We start from the raw sequence: 18,942 nt of genomic DNA, 5'->3' as shown, positions 1-18,942 counted from the left end.
ATTAGGCAACACTAGGGATTCGAACCGCTGAACTGCCGACTTTTCGCTTAACAAGCTCAGCAACTTAGCCACTGAGTCGCCGTGTCCCTTTTAGAGGTAGGATAGGACATAAATACAGGGGTTGGACTCAATTTAAAAGAGTCCCCTGGTGACCTCCTGCAAGAAATGTGGCGTTTCCTGAAGCTGAGTGGAAAGTCAATAGACATACGCATTCTCTCCATCCATCCCTCCCTCATCAACCATGGACAAAGCAACCTATTATTACATTTCTCCATGTAATTCTTAGAAGCTGCCAGTAAGTGTCACTGTGAGGACAGGGAATAGATATGAATGTATGAAAAATTAACTGTACCGGGCCACCAAGAAGAGAACGCAGCTCACGGCAAGGTAGGCAAGTAACATGAAGAGCCAAACGCCGGGAGAGAACGGATCCAGAAAAGAGAAATAGCCAGGTTTCCTCCCCTAAGACAGAGATAATAATCATCACCACAGTTCAGTTCTTACGACTTTCATACGTATTAAAAACAAACAAACCTTTGTTGTACAGAATAACAAATGACAAGACAGAGATGGCTTGCAGAACATGCTAGGTTAAAATGGACAGGATAGAGTTAGCTCAGGCAGGTTCATTTGTGATTCACTATCTGGTGGTAACACATCCACCGTGCAAATTGTCTGAGCTAAAAAGGTAAAGGTTCCCCTTGCACATATGTGCTAGTCGTTCCTGACTCTAGGGGGCGGTGCTCTTCTCTGTTTCAAAGCCGAAGAGCCAGTGCTGTCCGAAGACGTCTCCGTGGCCATGTGGCTAGCATGACTCAATGCCAAAGGCGCACGGAACGCTGTTCCCTTCCCACCCAAGGTGGTCCCTATTTTTCTACTTGCATTCTTTACGTGCTTTCGAACTGCTAGGTTGGCAGCAGCTGGGAGAAGTAACGGGAGCTCACCCCGTTATGCGGCGCTAGGGAACTTGAACCGCTGAACTGCCGACCTTTTGATCGACAAGCTCAGTGTCTTAGCCACTGAGCCACTGCGTCCCTATTTGTCTGAGCTAAGCTATCACAAATACTTCACTGTGGTTCCTAAACAAGCTATGGGAAGAAGTCCAGCTTAGATGGACACCCAATCAAGACTATTTTCCATTTTGGAGAATACATACATGGTTAGAGAAAAGGATAAACCAACATATAGATTTAAAGCCAGAAATATTTTTGTTAGGTATATTGCCAGAAAAAAAAAGGAGGAAATTCCTACAGATGAAAATATAATTAAAAAAAATATTAGACTGTACAGAAATGGATGGGTTCACATTAAAGATAAAGGTTAACTTGGGATTTGTTTTACAAATGGTTAGATAATAAAGGTAGGAATTAGGTGTTGGAAGAATATCATTATATACAAGTAAAGATAATAATAATAATAATAATCTTCTTCTTCTTCTTCCTGCAATAACACCAGCAGAACTGCAAAAAAACTGTGCTACTTGGAACATCGTACATCTTAAGAAGGAACTTGGTTGATACCTAGGACACTGGCAGCAACCTGTATCAACCACCAGTCAATGGTATTTGTGATGCCCTTTTGAATATTCAGTTGACTGAGTTTCATGTTTAATGAATAAAGTAAATAATAATAATAATAATGATTAAAAAATTGACTCAGACAATAAACTGTTTATTAAGCACTCATATATGTTAAAGGAAAATGCATAAATAAAAAATTATCAAAAAAAAAAAAAGACCATTCCCTATTTTTCATGAATGTCTACGGAGAGTTTCAATCATCCAGGCCATGGTTGTCCCAAAGGCACTTTTTCAAAAAGCTTCTTTGCTTTTCCTTGAAGACGTTTCGTTCCTTATCCAAGAAGTTTCTTCAGTTCTGCGATCTCAGGGTCACCTGAATGGTGCAGACGGATGTGAAGCCTTCTCGGAACTGTTGACCCTTCTTGGAACTGGTGACCCTGAGGACACAGATAAACCTCCAAGTGGCCTCAACGACTCTCTAAAAAGAATGCATAAACCAGCTGTCTGCAAGGAGTATAAACCCTTCCATCCCCCACCTTCCAATGGATGAGAAGGAAATGTCTTCAAAGAAGAAGAAAAAAACAACACAGAAAGTCCAGTTGCCTCTTGTAAAAACACCTTTGGGCTCCGAAAAGAGGCAACGAGTTTGTTAAACGGAGGTATCCATTCAAGAAGCAACAGTGAGAACTGGACATGGAACCACCGATTGGTTCCAAATTGGGAAAGGAGAAATAGAAATCCAGATATTGCCAGAGTAAATGGAAAAGGGGGATGGGGGGAGGGAAGGAAAGAAGATTATAAATATAAATGTACAATTATGGAATTGGGTAAAATAGAAAAAAAAACTGAAAAGAAAGTATATGATATTAGAAAATTGGAGTTGCTCGGTTACCAAACAAGGGAAATATTTTAAAAACAAAGAAGAAAGAAAGAAGAGAGGAATAGAGGGTAAGATAGAGGAGGTGAAGGAGAGAGAGGGATGGAGGGAAGGAGAAGGAGAGGAAGAGAGGATAGGGGAGAAGAGTAGGGGAGAAGGTGAGAAAGGAGGGAAAGAGGAGAGGAGTGGGGGAGAGGAAGGGGAAGGAGGAAGGAGGAGGGAGAGGAGGAGGAAGAAGGTAGGAGAGGCAAAGAGGGAGGGAGGGAAAAGAGGAGAAGAAGATTTGTTGTGAAATGAAGGGAAAGAAAGGGTAGAGGAGTGTTACGTTCGGGAAGTAACGAGGCTGGAGACCAGGGTAGTGACAACAGCTCTTTAATATATGGTGAACCCAGCAACCAGGCTGGGTAAAAACCTCTCCTTATATACAGTTCTACCGGCGGCTTTAACCAATCAGCAACGTGCTTGTTTCCCGCCAAAACCATTTAAAGATACATTACAAGGAGCAACTGCAAATGTGATTAAAATGTTTTATCTTTGTGCTTTCTTCAGAGAAAATATGGAGAAATATCAACAACCTCAGATATGCAGATGATACCACTCTAATGGCAGAAAGCGAAGAGGAACTAAAGAACCTCTTGGTGCAGGTGAAGAAGGAGAGTGCAAAAGTTAGCTTGAAACTCAATATTAAGAAAACCAAGACCATGGCATCCGGCCCTCTCAATTCCTGGCAAGTAGATGGGGAAGAAATGGAAGTAGTGACAGATTTTATTTTCCTGGGCTCCAAGATCACCGCAGATGGGGACTGCAGCCAAGAAATTAAAAGATGCTTGCTCCTGGGGAGGAAAGCTATAGCAAATCTAGACAGCGTACTAAAAAGCAGAGACATCACCCTGCCAACAAAAGTGCGTATAGTTAAGGCTCTGGTTTTCCCAGTTGCAGTGCATGGCTGTGAAAGTTGGACCATAAGGAAGGCTGAGCACCAAAGAATTGAGGCCTTTGAACTCTGGTGCTGGAGAAGACTCCTGCGAGTCCCTTGGACTGCAAGGCGATCCAACCGGTCGGTCCTAGAGGAGATCAACCCTGACTGCTCTTTAGAAGGTCAGATCCTGAAGATGAAACTAAAATACTTTGGCCACCTAATGAGAAGGAAGGACTCACTGGAGAAGAGCCGAATGCTGGGAGCGATTGAGGGCAAAAGAAGAAGGGGACGACAGAGAACGAGGTGGCTGAATGGAGTCACTGAAGCAGTGGGCATGAGCTTAAATGGACTCCAGAGGATGGTAGAGGACAGGGAGGCCTGGAGGAACGTTGTCCATGGGGTCGCGATGAGTCGGACACGACTTCGCAACTAACAACAACAACAACAATTCATTCATGAGAACATCTAGAAAAGCCGCAGAAAGATTCACGGTTTGGAAAATATCGCAGCCGTCTCATGATTTGCCCTCTCCTGCTCCCTGCTGACAGTATGCACCAAACCCCTGGGTCCCAAGGCCTTATTTAATGACCCCCCACTCCACAATATTCCATTAGTTTGAACGGAAGGGGAGAGGAAGAAAGCTGTGTTTTTAACAGCAGGTCAACAGCGAGCCCTCCTATTAGAGTCCCTGTGTCAGAAAGCCACACTTGATTAAATTGCAACACATGAAATTGAGACAAATGACAGGCCCATTTGAACCTGCCATTTGTAGTTATTTGTGATGAAGTGTGTGTGTGTGTGTGTGTGTGTGTGTGTGTGTGTGTGTGTGTGTGTGTGTGTGTAACGGGGGGTACAGGCAAGCCTGGTCTGAGGACTGAGAAAAGATGTGCTAGAAGACGGAAGCCAAATGTCATCTGGAAAATGCTTCTGCAGTTATTTCTTAGGATACTTCTGATGGAAACAGTAGATTAACTGCAACATCAGCTGCAGTTTTCCATGCTGGAATATGAAGGGGAGAAGAAGATGGGCAGATGGGCTTTGAGAGCTGTTTCCATCTGCTGCGCAAAACAGCTCTTGACTATTGTAATGAGTTTTCAAGCCTTCTCATGTTAAATTAATATTTACCGTTTTAATTACTCAAAACATTAAAAAAATGCTACCAACCTGCCTTCCATTGAGGACCTGTATACTGCACGAATCAAGAAGAGGGCCGTGAAAATATTTGCAGATCCCTCGCATCCTGGACATAAACTGTTTCAACTCCTACCCTCAAAACGACGCTATAGAGCACTGCACACCAGAACAACTAGACACAAGAACAGTTTTTCCCCGAAGGCCATCACTCTGCTAAACAAATAATTCCCTCAACACTGTCAAACTATTTACTGAATCTGCACTACTATTAATCGTTTCATAGTTCCCATCACCAATCTCTTTCCACTTATGACTGTATGACTATAACTTGTTGCTGGCAATCCTTATGATTTATATTGATATATTGACCATCAATTGTGTTGTAAATGTTGTACCTTGATGAACGTATCTTTTCTTTTATGTACACTGAGAGCATATGCACCAAGACAAATTCCTTGTGTGTCCAATCACACTTGGCCAATAAAAAATTCTATTCTATTCTATTCTAAAAGATGTTGAGACGCTGGGAAAAAGCGCAAAGAAGAGCAACTAAGATGACCAAAGGCCTGGAGACTAAAGCATAGGAAGAATGGCTGCAGGATTTGGGTTTGGCTAGCCTAAAGAAAAGAGGAATTTAGGTGACAGGAGAGAATGTAGACAGGAGAAGTAGAATAAGTGGAACGATAGTGGAAAGCAACAAAATGACATGACGCGCATCGTATTTTTTTTTTTTTCCCATTTGCAAATGCTTTTCTGCCATTGGGACGATGGCATATTAGAGGGAGGATATGTAGGTGCCCTTCCTTTCTGGAGAAAAGGTATTTCCTACTAGCAAATAAGTGGAGAGGCAGATCCCCAGCTGGCATACATTTCCCCATTCTGGAAATCCTGAGGAGAAAATAAGCAAATTCACGGAGATACATTGCATGAATAGGTGGAATCTTGGAAGATCTATTGTGTTCCTGCTCTCAGGACTGAGATCAGGCGTGAAATTCACTTACCTTCGCTACTGGTTCGCAAACGTGAGCACGCCTGCCTCCTCCATGCATGCGCAGAGGGTCAAAAAGAGATGTGATGATGCTACCGGTTTGCCGGAGCCGGATAGAGCCGGCTGAATTTCACCACTGGCTGAGATTAACTAATAATTTAGCACAATAGGACAGGGGACAAGGAAAACCCTATCGAAGGGGAACTGAATTTATAAGCTTCCGTTTCTTTCCCTGCCTTTTTTTCTGAGATCTGCCCACTCTTCCCTCTCATTCAAACTTTAAAAAAAGAAGAAGTTTTAGTGAGGAAATTACTGGGTTCTCTCCCCAACCTCACACAGCTCGATCCAAGGGCAAAGACAGAATTAGCATCCATCTGGGCTTATGTCTGACAAAATATATCGGTCATCTGATTTTTTTTGCACAGGGATTAGAGAGAGCAACTCCACCGGTCTGGGATAAAATACCGTTATTGTTCCGAGGGTAAAGAAGAGGCTGCCTTCTGAATTGTGGGGCCATTTGTCTAAAGGACTTTCTCCGACTTGTCTCCCTAATGGAGAAATGTGGGAGTTCTAGTCCCATAAAACTGGAAGGCATCTCCCGTTGGGGAACGGGTGTCAAAAGCATTGCAGATTAAACACCCAAACCAAATGGCCAAAGGAACATGTAGGCCAGGGGTGTCAAACTCAATTTCTGTTGTGGTCCGCCAGCAGCCTGCAGAGCTGGCAGCGGAGTCGGACACCGATGAGGCTGAGGAAGAACATGGGCCAGTCCTGGAGGCTGGGGAAGGCCCAGATGAGGGCTCTACATTAGAGGCAGAGGTGGGGCCAGGGCCATCAGAGAGTGATGTGCCGACTCCACAGCCTCCAGAGGCCGACAGTAGTCAGGCAGAGGAACAGGACGAGCCTATTCCTAATGTAGGCATGATAAGAGCTGCCAGAAGGCAAGAGAAGCTAAAGCAAAGAGGACAACTCGGGAGTAGGGCCAAGAGATGATTGGCCCCTCCCATAAGGCTTAAAAGACCAGCAACAGTGTCTGGGCTCTTTGCCGGAAAACAACATTGATAGCCTTGCTCCTTGTCTTGCTGCATTTATTTCTTGTCGGCATCTTCTGCTTTTGAACTTTTGCCAAGAAAGGCCTTTGGCAGTTTGCCTAATTTGACCAAGGTTGGTGATAAGACTGAAGAATTGTGTTATGAAGAATTTGTTTTGATTTAGTCTGGACTATGCTGAGAATGAGTTAATTCTCAGCTGTTCTAATAAAGTCTGATTGTTTTTGAACTGATTGTGTTTACTACTTACCTACTTGGGTCACAACAGTTTCATTGAGGGCTGCATCAGAGTTGTGTTTGACCTCGGGAAGGGGGAGGAGTGGACGTGGCCAGGGTGTGTGTGGCCAGCTCGCCATCACTCATGTCGCGGGCACCTATGGCGGCCCAAGCACTCTGCCAGAGAAAATGGGCTCCTGAGCTCTGTTTTTGGCTGCAACAGCCTCCTGCAACCCTCTACCCGGAAGCCAGCAAAGTGCCCTTCCTGAGCTCCGAGACACCACTGGTCGGTCCTTCACTATTTCCAGGGAGGCTCCACAGGCCAGATCTAAGTACCCCATGGGCTGGCTCTAGGCCCTGGGCCTTGAGTTTGACACCCCTGATGTAGGCTAAAAGCTGAGGTGCTGATAGAAGCTTGGACATTTGTTGATGAGCATTGCCCAAGAATGCAGCTTTGTAGAAACTAGGAACTTCTTCTATCAGTGTTGGGATTCAAAATTTTTTACTACTGTTTCTGTGGGCGTGGCTTGATGGGTGTGACTTGGTGGGTATGGCAGGGGAAGGATACTGTAAAATCCCCATTTCCTCCACCCTCCAGGGGAAGGTTACTGCAAAATCCCCATTTCCTCCCCACTCCAGGGGAAAGATACTATAAAATCTCCATTCCTTCCCCACTGTAGGGAAAGGTTACTGCAAAATCCCCATTTCCTCCCAATCAGCTGGGACTTGGGAGGCAGAGAATAGATGGGGGGCGGGGCCAGTCAGAATTTTTACTACCGGTTCTCTGAACTACTCAAAATTTCTGCTACCGGTTCTCCAGAACTGGTCAGAACCGGCTGAAACCCACCTCTGAGTCGAGACGATATAATTTTAAGGACTTGCAATTAGAGGACTTATGATGGGGAAGTGTCAATTCAACTTGTAGACGTCTAACTTTTCATGGGGAGGTACTTTCCTCAGATATATCCCTGAGGATGTTGGATAAAGCCGTCTTGTAAGTAGCAACCTGGTCCTACCATAAAGAGTTTATCAATGTGTTTTTGTCCAAGTGAGGTGGTTTCATACAGTGGTGGGATTCAAAACTTTTTACTACCGGTTCTGTGGGCATAGCTTGGTGGGCGTGGCAGGGGAAGGATACTGTAAAATCCCCATTTCCTCCCGATCAGTTGGGACTCGGAAGGCAGAGAATAGATGGGGCCAGTCAGAGGTGGCATTTACTGGTTCTCTGAACTACTCAAAATTTCCGCTACCGGTTCTCCAGAACTGGTCAGAACCGGCTGAAGAACCCATCTCACTCCAGAACCGGCTGAAACCCACCTCTGCCTTCTATCCATCAATCACGTTCTCCTGAAGGTAACCAAAGTGTTCTTTTCCTTCTTCTACTCTTTAGTGAACTTCTGGAAGGAGAACACATAACTACTCCTAGAAGGGAATTAGCCACACCATTTTGCCAAGGGCCAAGAATTCATATGTCACAGAATAGGAGGGTTTTAAAAATAATTATTATCATGTTTACAAATGTTACCATGAAAGGTAACTTCAACCCCAAAACGTAAAGGTTCTGTTGAGTCGAGCTAGGCTCTGGGAAACTATCAAGAGATTATTTTGATTTTCAGTTTAGCCGACAGCTTTGGTGTGCCCAGGTGATATCCCATTCAAGTGCTAATCAAAGGCTGTCCCCGATTAGCTTTTCTTCTAAATCAGCCAAGATAAATTAGCTCCTGCCACCAGCTTTGATATTTCACTACAGAACCTAATTTGTGATTGTTGAGTTTTATAATTAGTGCAATTTCTAATTTTCCTATAACGTTAATTAAAAAAACAACAGACAATATCTGGCACAGTGTTTTTTTAAAAAGTCTCTTAATCAATGGTTTGGCCTCATAAAATCCTTGATTTGAGCTAGTTTTGATGTTTTAAGTAACATTGAAATCATCGTCTTCTTCTTTTAACGACCCCATTATCTCTTGCGGGGTGGAGTCAGGGCAACTGAATGGAGCTGAGTGTTTATTGGCCGGATGCCCTTCCTGTTGCCAATGCGGAGTTTTTCCCCCAGCAGATATATTCTCAGTGTGCAGAGAGAGAGAGAAATATCTGCCTCTACCTAGGATCAAACTCACAGCCTCCTGATTGTGAGGCGAGAGCTCCACCTTTAGGCCACCGCATCACTCAAATAACATTGGAATAATGCAGTAAGAAAACAAAAAGGGTAGTGTGTTTGTGTGTGTGTCGGGGGATTGGTTGGTAGAGAAATCCTCACACCTACTGCTTTGTACAACGTTTGTATGCAGATATCCTTCGACATGCAAATGCTTTTAAATGATGTCTTACACATTGGCAAAAGGAATCAGGACACAAAATACAAACTGAGTGGACATGACCTTGTAGATGACCCTCACTCTGTCAAGGACCTTGGAGTACTCATATCAAATGATCTAAGTGCCAAAGCCCACTGTAACAACATCGCCAAAAAGGCATTAAGGGTTGTAAGCCTCAACTTGCGTAGCTTCTTCTCCGGTAATATTACACTACTAACCAGAGCAAACAAAACATTTGCTAGACCAATTCCGAATACTAGTTCGACTGTCTGGAACCTGCACTGCATATCGGACATAAACACAATCAACTTTGTCCAGAAATATTTCACGAGAAGAGTTCTCCACTCCTCCGCTCGCAACAAAATACCTTATGCCACCCGACTTGAAACTTTGGGCTTAGAAAATTTAGAACTACGCTGCCTTCGGTCTGACCTAAACATAGCTCATAAAATCATCTGCTACAATGTCCTACCTGTCAATGACTACTTCAGCTTCAACCACAACAATACACAAGAAAATAATAGCTACAAACTCAAGGTAAACCGCTCCAAACTCGATTGCAGAAAATATGACTTCATCAACAGAGTGGTCAATGCCTGGAATGCACTACCAGACTCTGTGGTTTCCCTCCCCAAATCCCCAAATTTTAACCTTAGACTGTCTACTGTTGACCTCACCCCATTCCTAAGAGGTCTGTAAGGGGCGTGCATAAGAGCACCTGCGTGCCTACCATCCCTGTGCTAATGTTCCCTTTAATTGTATTCATTTTATGCATTCAATTCATGCTTATACTTATATAGATTATCTAATACGTACTCGATAGATAAATAAATAAATCAAACATGTCTCTTACCAAGTGAACGCGATAGAGGATGCTGATCCCCAGAGTCATGAACGGCTTTGAGAAATCAATAACCTTCTCTCGTTCGGCTGTAATGGTCAGGCCAGCCACGGCCAAATCGGCTTTCTGAAAAGGAAGCATAGAGAGGGATCAATACCGGTGGCCCAAATGGGTTTGAGGTAGTAGTGAAGAAACCTGACACGGCTGATTTTTAAAGAATTCATTCTGTTGGAAGTTTTGCCGAAGGAAGAATGAATAGGTGATTTCACTGAAAGGTATTCTTTATGGTATCGGCTCTCTGTGTTTGTGTGTATGTGGAGAGAGAGAGAGAGAGACAGAGAGGGAGGGAGGGAGGGGGAGAGGGGGGGAAAATAGAAAATGGAATAGAATAAAAAATGGAATAGAATATGGAATAGAATAGAATAGAATAGAAAATGGAATAGAATAGAATATGGAATAGAATAGAATAGAATAGAATAGAATAGAATGGAATGGAATGGAATGGAATGGAATGGAATGGAATGGAACGGAACGGAACGGAACGGAAGGAACGGAACAGAATAGAATAGAATAGAAAATAGAATAGAATAGAATAGAATATGGAATAGAATAGAATATGGAATAGAATAGAATAGAATAGAATAGAATAGAATAGAATAGATAGAATAGAATAGAATAGAATAGAACAGAACAGAACAGAACAGAACAGAACAGAACAGAATAGAATAGAATAGAATAGAATAGAATAGAATAGAATAGAATAGAATAGAATAGAATAGAATAGAATAGAATAGAGCTGGAAGGGACTTTCAAGGTCTTCTAATCCAGCCCCCTGCTCAAGCAGGAGAACCTACAGTATACTATTTCAGATAAGTGGCTGTCTAATTTCTTCTTTAAAACCTCCAGTGATGGAGCTTTTTCAGGAGGCAACTGGACTTTCTTGTTTTTTTCTTTGATGATGTTTCGCTTCTCATCCAAGAAGCTTCTTCACCTCTAACAGGATGGTGGGGAAGGGAAGGATTTATACTCCTTGCAGACAGCTGGTCCTTTGCATCCTTTTTAGAGGGTCATTGAAGCACTTGGAGGTTTATCTGTGTCCTCGGGGTCACCTGAGTGGTGCTAATGGTACCTGTAGTCTGCAATTTTTTCCTCTGGAAATCCATTCCTACTCCCTCACCATTCAAAGGGTGTTCATCCCAAATTGTAGCGCTAAAAGTCTGTAGAGATTCTCAGTCATCCAGGTCCAGCTGTCCGCAAGGAGTATCAATCCTTCCATTCCACACTATCCTGTCAGAGCTGAAGAAGCTTCTTGGATGAGAAGCGAAACATCTTCAAAGGAAAAAAACCAGAAAGTCCAGTTGCCTCCTGAAAAAAAGCACCTTTGGGACAACCATGACCTGGATGACTGAGAATCTCTACAGACCTCCAGTGTCGGCGCACCCACGATTTCTGAAGGCAACTTCTGTCCCACTGGTGAATTGTCCTCACTGTTAGGAAGTTTCTCCTTAATTCCAGGTTGCTTCTCTCTTTGATTAGTTTCCACCCATTGTTTGTTGTCCTGCCCTCTAGTGCTTTGGAGAATAATTTGACCCCTTCTTCTTTGTGGCAGCCCCTGAGATACTGGAATACTGCTATCATGTCACTGCTAATTCTTCTTTTCTTTAGACTAGGAAGAGAGAGAGGGAGAAAGAGAGAGAGACAGAGAGAGAAAGAAAGGAAGGAAGGAAGGGAGGGAGGGAGGGAGGGAGGGAGGGAAGGAGGAAGGAAGGAAGGAAGGAAGGAAGATTCCCTGGGTGATTTTGAGCCACTCAGCCATTCCAATTTGTAGGGTTGATTTTTCATGCAAAAACTGGGAAAAAGAGTAGTATGTACATCATCTTGAGTTACGGAAGTAAAAGCAGGATGGAAGCCCAATGAAGAAAAATAACTAGAAGAGGGTAAAGAGCTCTCCGTGGTCCTGATTCAGAGCTCTATTCGCGGAAGATCGTATCTTTCTAGGAACGAAGCCACCATCTATCACCGCTGGCATTTTGCAAATGGAAGCTCGGCTGCAACACCTTTACTTAAAAAAAAAAAACACGTTTGCAGAAACAACCATAAACAGAGGGCCAGCCTTGTTCTTCTCTTCATATTTAAACCGAGGGGGAGATGCGGCAACCTTGATAAGAAATCAGAGCGAGCCGTGCCATGCTACAAATTATTTTTTTTTTTGTAACTTGGATAAGGATTTTCATTTTAAATATGACTTTTATCACCTCTGGTCTTATTTAATGTCATGGAATTGCTCTTTGAGGGTGTGTGTGTGTGTGTGTGTGTTTATTTAAAGGAACCCAAGCAGCAGCAACCTTCCAGCCTTTCACATTGGTATTATTTCCAAGGTAGGAAGCTGTTGCATTGCTTCTGAAAAGTCATCTGTAGTTATCCTACCGCTACTTAATCTTCCAGGGAAAGATCGAAGGCAAACGAGGTCCAGGCAGAAGAAGAACATGGTGGCTTCAAAAATCTAAGGCAGGGATCTCCAACCTTGGCAACTTTAAGACTTGTGGACTTCAACTCCCAGAGTTCCTCAGCCAGCAAAGCAAAGCTGGCTGAGGAATTCTGGGAGTTGAAGTCCACAAGTCTTAAAGTTTTCCAAGGTTGGAGACCCCTGATCTAAGGGACCGGTTTGGACAAAACTCAACAGCACTTTTTTGTGCGGCTGTTGATAAAAAATAGGATGGCCAACATGATCGCCAACGTCCGATGACGGATATGGCACAAGAAGAAGATCCTACTTTACATCTCCAGGCTGGTAAGTTCCCTGTTGTAGAAGGACTTGTAGAAGCAATAAATAGGGATTTATCACTCATGGTTTATAACCGAAGTTGCAAACTTAGAACTCCGCCGACTCCGACAAGACCTGTGTTTAACACACAGAATCATCTATTACAATGTCCTTCCTGTTAAAGACTTCTTCAGCTTCAATAGCAATAATACAGGAGCAAACAATAGATTCAAACTTAATGTCAGCCGCTTCAATCTTGATTGCAGAAAATATGACTTCAGTAACAGAGTTGCTAATGCTTGGAATACACTACCTGACTCTGTGGTCTCCTCTCCAACTCCTAAATGCTTTAACCAAAAACTGTCTACTATTGACCTCACCCCATTCCTAAGAGGACTATAAGGGGCGTGCATAAGTGCACAAAAGTGCCTACCGTTCCTGTCCTATTGTTTCCTTTCAATATATGTTCCTGTATATAATGTTATGACAAAAAAAAAAGTATGTCAAAGGCTGGGAGATCTTATAATTTGGGGTATCTAGTTCTTCTGTAACATCATCATATCATGTCTGTCTGTCTGTCTCTCTCCTCAATATGGTCTTCCACCTATTGTCATGTCCCACTCCTCCGCTGACGACCGGGTCAGGGAAATCCGAATCAGGCGTGCCTCTGCAGCTCTGCCAAAGTCCTAGCAAAGTTCTCAAGGCAGGCAGGAGACCAGAAAGTGACTTCAGCAAGATAAGGTAGACTTTGCCTGACTCAGAGAATGCCAGAAAGCAGATCCTTTATATAGGCCATGGGGTGTGGCTCCATGACTCAGCACTTATCCAGGCCTGCCCCTCCCTTCCTTCTGTTGCCACCGCCTATCAATTCTCCTGAAGCGAGGGTCACTCCAGTCTGCAGCTTTTGGTAATTGACCTTCCTCAGGCTCACATGCTGTGGGGGAGGGGGAGGGGTCTAGTTGCTCCGTTTGCCTAGGCATGGAGCCAGAGCGGGGGGCTGGAGGCACTTCTTCCTCCTCGGCCTGTCTGGGCATGGAGCCAGGGCTGGGGCTGGGAGGCATGCTAGGACATTCCTCAGCGTTCGGAAGCAGATAAGATGGGCCCGGCTGCAGGGAAAGCGGACGAGGCACAACACCTATTCTCAATTTTTATGGTCATCCACTCCCCACGTGTTTCTGGGCAGCTAACAAGCATCACACTAGGGGTGTTTCATAATCCATACAGAAAGTTTGCCTGACATCCTTGTCCAGATACTTGTCTTTAATGCCTTAAAATGATTAGGTGAGGTCAGAAATATACCAGTCTTGGAAGGTATCCTCCATAAGATTGACGCTGTGACAGAAAAGGCTCATTTTTTTTTTATTGAAAAAGTTTTACAAAATTCCCTTTCCCCACCACCCTCCCCTCCCTTCACAAACCCCTCACCCCTCCCCCCCCGACTTCCCGGAACAAACACAAGGTATAGTTAAAAACAAAACAAACATATGCTAAAAAAATTTCCCTCCCAACTCAATTATACTCCTACAATTTTCATCAGTTCCTAACTTCCCCCAAAGCAATCAGAAATAATACATCCTAATCATTCAAAGGCAGTCTGATAACTCTTAATCTGATATCTACTTTGAATATAGTCAGTCCATTTTTTCCATTCCTTTAAGTATCTTTCTTGCGTATTGTCTTTCAAAAAGGCTGAGATTTTCGCCATCTCAGCCAAATTGGCAACTTTCAATATCCATTCTTCTATTGTAGGTACTGAGAAAAGGCTCATTTTATGGGTCCCACCAGGAAACACTCTTTGAAAAAAAAAAAAAGAACGACAATGCCACCATCTCAGATCTTGTGGGATGGGCCGAGATAATTGGAGACAGGCAGTCCCATAAGTAAATTGGCCATGAACGGCTTTATAACTTGCACCTTGAATTATACCTGGAAGCCCATTGGGAGCTATTTGAGCTCATGAAGTAGAGGTGTCGTCCGGGTGTACTGAGATATGCTCAGTACATGTTCACCTTGATGCATTCTGGACCAGTTGAATTTCCCAAATGATCTTTAAGGGCAGCTCTACCATAGATCCCGAGCTACGTTTTTGGCTGCGACGGCCTCCTGCAACCCTCTGCCAGTGAAAACGGAGCTCGGGGAGGCCACATGGCTTTACTGTCGGTCCTTTACTGTTTCCAGGGCGACCCTGTGGGCCAGATCTAAGCACTGCATGGGCCAGATCCAACCCATGGGCCTTGCGTTTGACACCCCTGGCATAGATGGATGCACACACATATCTGTTGTGACTCGTCCTCCCTCCTCTCCTCAGCCGGGCCCCTCCCGTCTCCAACCGGGCCTTTTATCAGACTCCGAGTCTGATAATGAAGATGAACAGCCTGTCATGACTCCAGCCCCCGGCCCTGGCCCCATGCCCAGAGAGGATTCAAGGAGTGAAAGGAGAAGTCCAATAAACCTCACCCATACAGCGTGTGTTCCTTTGGCTCAGCCTTCAGAGCAGGAAGCCAGCCAGGTGGTAGAATTACCCGGGCCTACTCCCTCTGACCCCTCCCTTTCCCAGACGCTGAAAGCAGATCCAGTTGAAGACAATTCAGAGTGGGTGGACCCTCGCTTCCGGAGATCTGAGAGGTGATGCCAGCAGAAGGACAGGTGGGGCAGGTCTAGATAAATGCTGAGTCATGGAGCCACACCCCACAGCCTATATAAAGGACCTGCTTTTGGCATTCCAACCTTGAGTCAAGCAAAGTCTTATCTAGTTTGCTGATATCAGACCCTATTTCTGAAGTCACAACTTGGACTCCTACCTGCCCTGATAAACCTCGAAGGAACTTGGCAAGCTGCAAAGGCTTCGTTGCCAAGTTTGTTACGGATTTCCTTGACTCGTTCATCGGAGTGGGGGTGGGACATGACAATATCCAAACACTCCTGCTAGAGATGAACAACAAGGCAATCCGTCTTATTTCATTGCGGTACCCATGTCTGAATCCTGACCGAAAGGTGCCCAAAGAGTATGCTTCCTCCATGGCCCTCTGAAGCTATCATCCCATCATTTTTTCCAGCAACATTTGCCCCCAAAGTAAGAATACGGATTTTTGAAAGTTTATCTTTTCTGCATGCGAATCTATTTTCCCCCTTTTCCTGAGAACGACAGTAAATGTCTGCCTAAATATGTCCTCTGACCCAGCTGGAGAAATGTCACCTTTTAGTTTGTGGACTTGAAACGATGACTATCTCGACTATTCCTTTCGGTAAACCATTGAAGAGAGAAAAGCGCTATATTTAAACCCGCATTTATAAGATGAAAACAATGGAACAGCATCAACACCACCACTTTTGATCCTGAAAGGTTTTTCCACCCTTCTCCCTTCTGCAGGGGAAAAAAAAACCCCAACCTTAGTCCTTATTAAGTCTTACTGAGGTGGCTTGTATTATTTCAGACTGCAACCTCTACTTGTGACCGTGCAGATACAATAAACTATTATTTCTCGGTATCTCCACCGAGAACAAATAACAGCTGTATTGGCGCGCCGAGACCCCACACAAAGGAATTTTATATCTCCTTTTATCGTTCAGCCATTTAGCACATAAGCCAAAGAAGCAGGATTTTTTTCGGCAAGAGAGAGAGAGAAGAAAAAAACCCCAAACACGATTCTTCCACAGAGTCAGAATATTGGTCTGTGTGCTAAAGACCGAAGGTTACCACCTCAATCTTTGTGCTATGGCTAAACTCCCTGCAATCATGGTTTATGCTACCGGTAGCAGCATCTGAACAACTGACTCAGTATGTTATTTGGGAAATACAAGCTAGATTAAAGTGGCCCACGGGTATAGAATCAACACCTGAACTTACTCTGATGGGTTGAAGTCCTGCTACCAATGCAACCCACCCCATTTAGCACCCATTTAAGGCCTCCTCAGCTGTGGGAAAGCTCCACAGAGAGAGAGTCAGTTCTACAGAATTTGTCCCTCAGTTAAAGGCACAGATCTAGGGACGCAGTGGCTCAGCGGCTAAGACGCTGAGCTTGTCGATCGAAAGGTTGGCAGTTCAGCGGCTCGAATCCCTAGTGCCGCGTAACGGGGTGAGCTCCCATTATTTGTCCCAGCTTCCGCCAACCTAGCAGTTCGAAAGCACGTAAATAAATGCAAGTAGAAAAAATAGGGACCACCTTTGGTGAGAAGGGAACAGCGTTCCATGCGCCTTTGGCGTTGAGTCATGCCGGCCACATGACCACGGAGACGTCTTCGGACAGTGCTGGCTCTTCGGCTTTGAAACCGAGATGAGCACTGCCCCCTAGAGTCAGTAATGACTGGCACATATGTGCGAAGGGAACCTTTACCTTTATATTTAAAGGCACAGATCTTATTCTATTAACAGTAATTACTTACAGCAAAGGATGTAGCAGCTCTCAGGCTCCCTTCAAGACATTTTAAAGGCCAGGAGACTATTTTCAGAAAATGGAAGTTGACACATCCATCATATCCGCAGAAGATAACAGTTTTGCTACTATGTTTAATACCACAAATGATTCACAAAGGACCTTTATATTAATGTGAGTTCTCTGGGGCACTGGGGGGGTGAGATGTCATTATAGATTTAGATGGCAAAGAACGCCCTCATAAAACTAGATGTCACTATTAGAAGTAACATCCTCGAGAAAAAGCCATTGTCAGGGAGGACTCTAAGCAGGGGTGAAATGCTACCAGTTCTCACTGGTTCAGGTGAACCAGCAGTAATAAAAGCTACTGACATGGGCGAACCGGTAGTTTAAAAAAAGCTACCAGTTGGACTAGAAGACCTCCAAGGCCCCTCCCAATTCTGCCGTTCTGCTTAATTTTAAAAAGTGGAAATATCACGGGAGACAGAATTCCACTTTTGTCTTCGTCACTGCACAGATGAGGAACGAGGCAGCTGGGACGGTTTGTTGTTTTGGCTTTCTTGCTTGCGATTTTGGTATGGTTGTGTGCCATCCAGAACGGTGCTTCAGAACTTGTGCAAGCGTTATCAGTCTTTTAAATAATAAATATATAAATATTCTGGTGGCATCAGCATCTCCAGATGCTTCTCAGCCGGAAGCTCGCTGCAGTTCGAACAAAACCCGGCTTGCGTCAAAAGATCTTGTGAACAGGATCCCGCTCGCGTTTCATTAAAAGTTAATGTTGTCTCTGGTTTGGAAAGCCTGCTCAATACATCCCTGGGTCCCAACAGAATTCTTACTGACTGCAGAGGAATGGATTCCATTGCCTTGGCAGCTAAGCCCCCTTTAAAGTTAAAATTCAAGGAGCCCACCCTTTGGTTTTTTTGTTTTTTTTTTGCATTTATATCCCGCCCTTCTCCGAAGACTCAGGGCGGCTTACATTATGTCTTCATCCATTTGTATACTATATACAAAGTCAACTTATTGCCCCCCAACAATCTGGGTCCTCATTTTACCTACCTTATAAAGGATGGAAGGTTGAGTCAACCTTGGGCCTGGTGGGACTTGAACCTGCAATATTGCAAGCAGTTGCTGTTAATAATAGGCTGCATTAGCCTGTTGCGCCACCAGAGGCCCTTTTTTAATTAACCTGGTAGATTAGTCAAAACGGAATTAGTTTGGACTCTACTGGGGAAAATGAAAATGAAACTTGATGGTATTCAAGACGGTGGGCTGCTGTTGTAACCCAGGCCCAAGTAGGTAGTAGTTTTGAACTTAGTTCAAAAAACAAAGAGACTTTATTAGAACAGCTGAGAATTAACTCATTCTTAGCGTAGTCCAAACTAAATTAAAACAAATTCTTCCTAACACAAGTCTTATCACCAACCTTGGTCTAATTAGGCAAACTGCCAAAGGCTTTTCTTGGCAAAAGTTCAGAAGCAGAAGACGCTGACGAGAAATAAATGCAGCAAGACAAGGAGCAAGTCTATCAACATTGTTTTCCGACAAAGAGCCCAAGAGCTGTTGCTGGTCTTTTAAGCCTTATGGGAGGGGCCAATCATCTCTTGGCCCTACTCCCGAGTCGTCCTCTTTGCTTGAGCTGCTCTTGCCTTCTGGCAGCTTTTCTCATGCCTGCATTAGGAACAGGCTCCTCCTGATCCTCTGCCTCACTACTGTCAGCCTCTGGAGACTCAGGAGTCTGCACCTCACTCCCCAATGGCCCTGGCCCCACCTCTGCCTCCAACGCAGAACCCTCATCCAGGACTGGCCCATGTTCTTCCTCAGCCTCATCGCTGTCTGACTCCATTGCCAGTTCTGCAGGCTGTTGGTGGACCACAACACGACCCTTTTAACTACCGTCTGGCTTAGCAACGGAAACCCTGGGCCCTATTATGACCTACGTG

General features: G+C 44.3%; 1 protein-coding gene across 1 annotated transcript in view; it reads right to left on the bottom strand.

Moving 5' to 3' along the window:
• The window catches only part of GRIK4 (glutamate ionotropic receptor kainate type subunit 4), a 494,843-nt gene that overhangs the window by 23,264 nt on the left and 452,637 nt on the right, over positions 1-18,942 (bottom strand). The window contains exons 13-14 of the mRNA XM_058194562.1: positions 9,875-9,988; positions 353-462 (exon numbers count right to left, since the gene is read on the bottom strand). Of these exons, the coding sequence (XP_058050545.1) occupies positions 353-462; positions 9,875-9,988 (224 nt within the window). The remainder of the gene's footprint in view (positions 1-352; positions 463-9,874; positions 9,989-18,942) is intronic.

Source organism: Ahaetulla prasina, chromosome 9, assembly GCF_028640845.1.
Source record: "Ahaetulla prasina isolate Xishuangbanna chromosome 9, ASM2864084v1, whole genome shotgun sequence".
In the NCBI taxonomy this organism is placed as follows: domain Eukaryota; kingdom Metazoa; phylum Chordata; class Lepidosauria; order Squamata; family Colubridae; genus Ahaetulla; species Ahaetulla prasina.
Note: the sequence above shows the minus strand (reverse complement) of the source record. Positions and strands in the feature narration are given on the sequence as shown.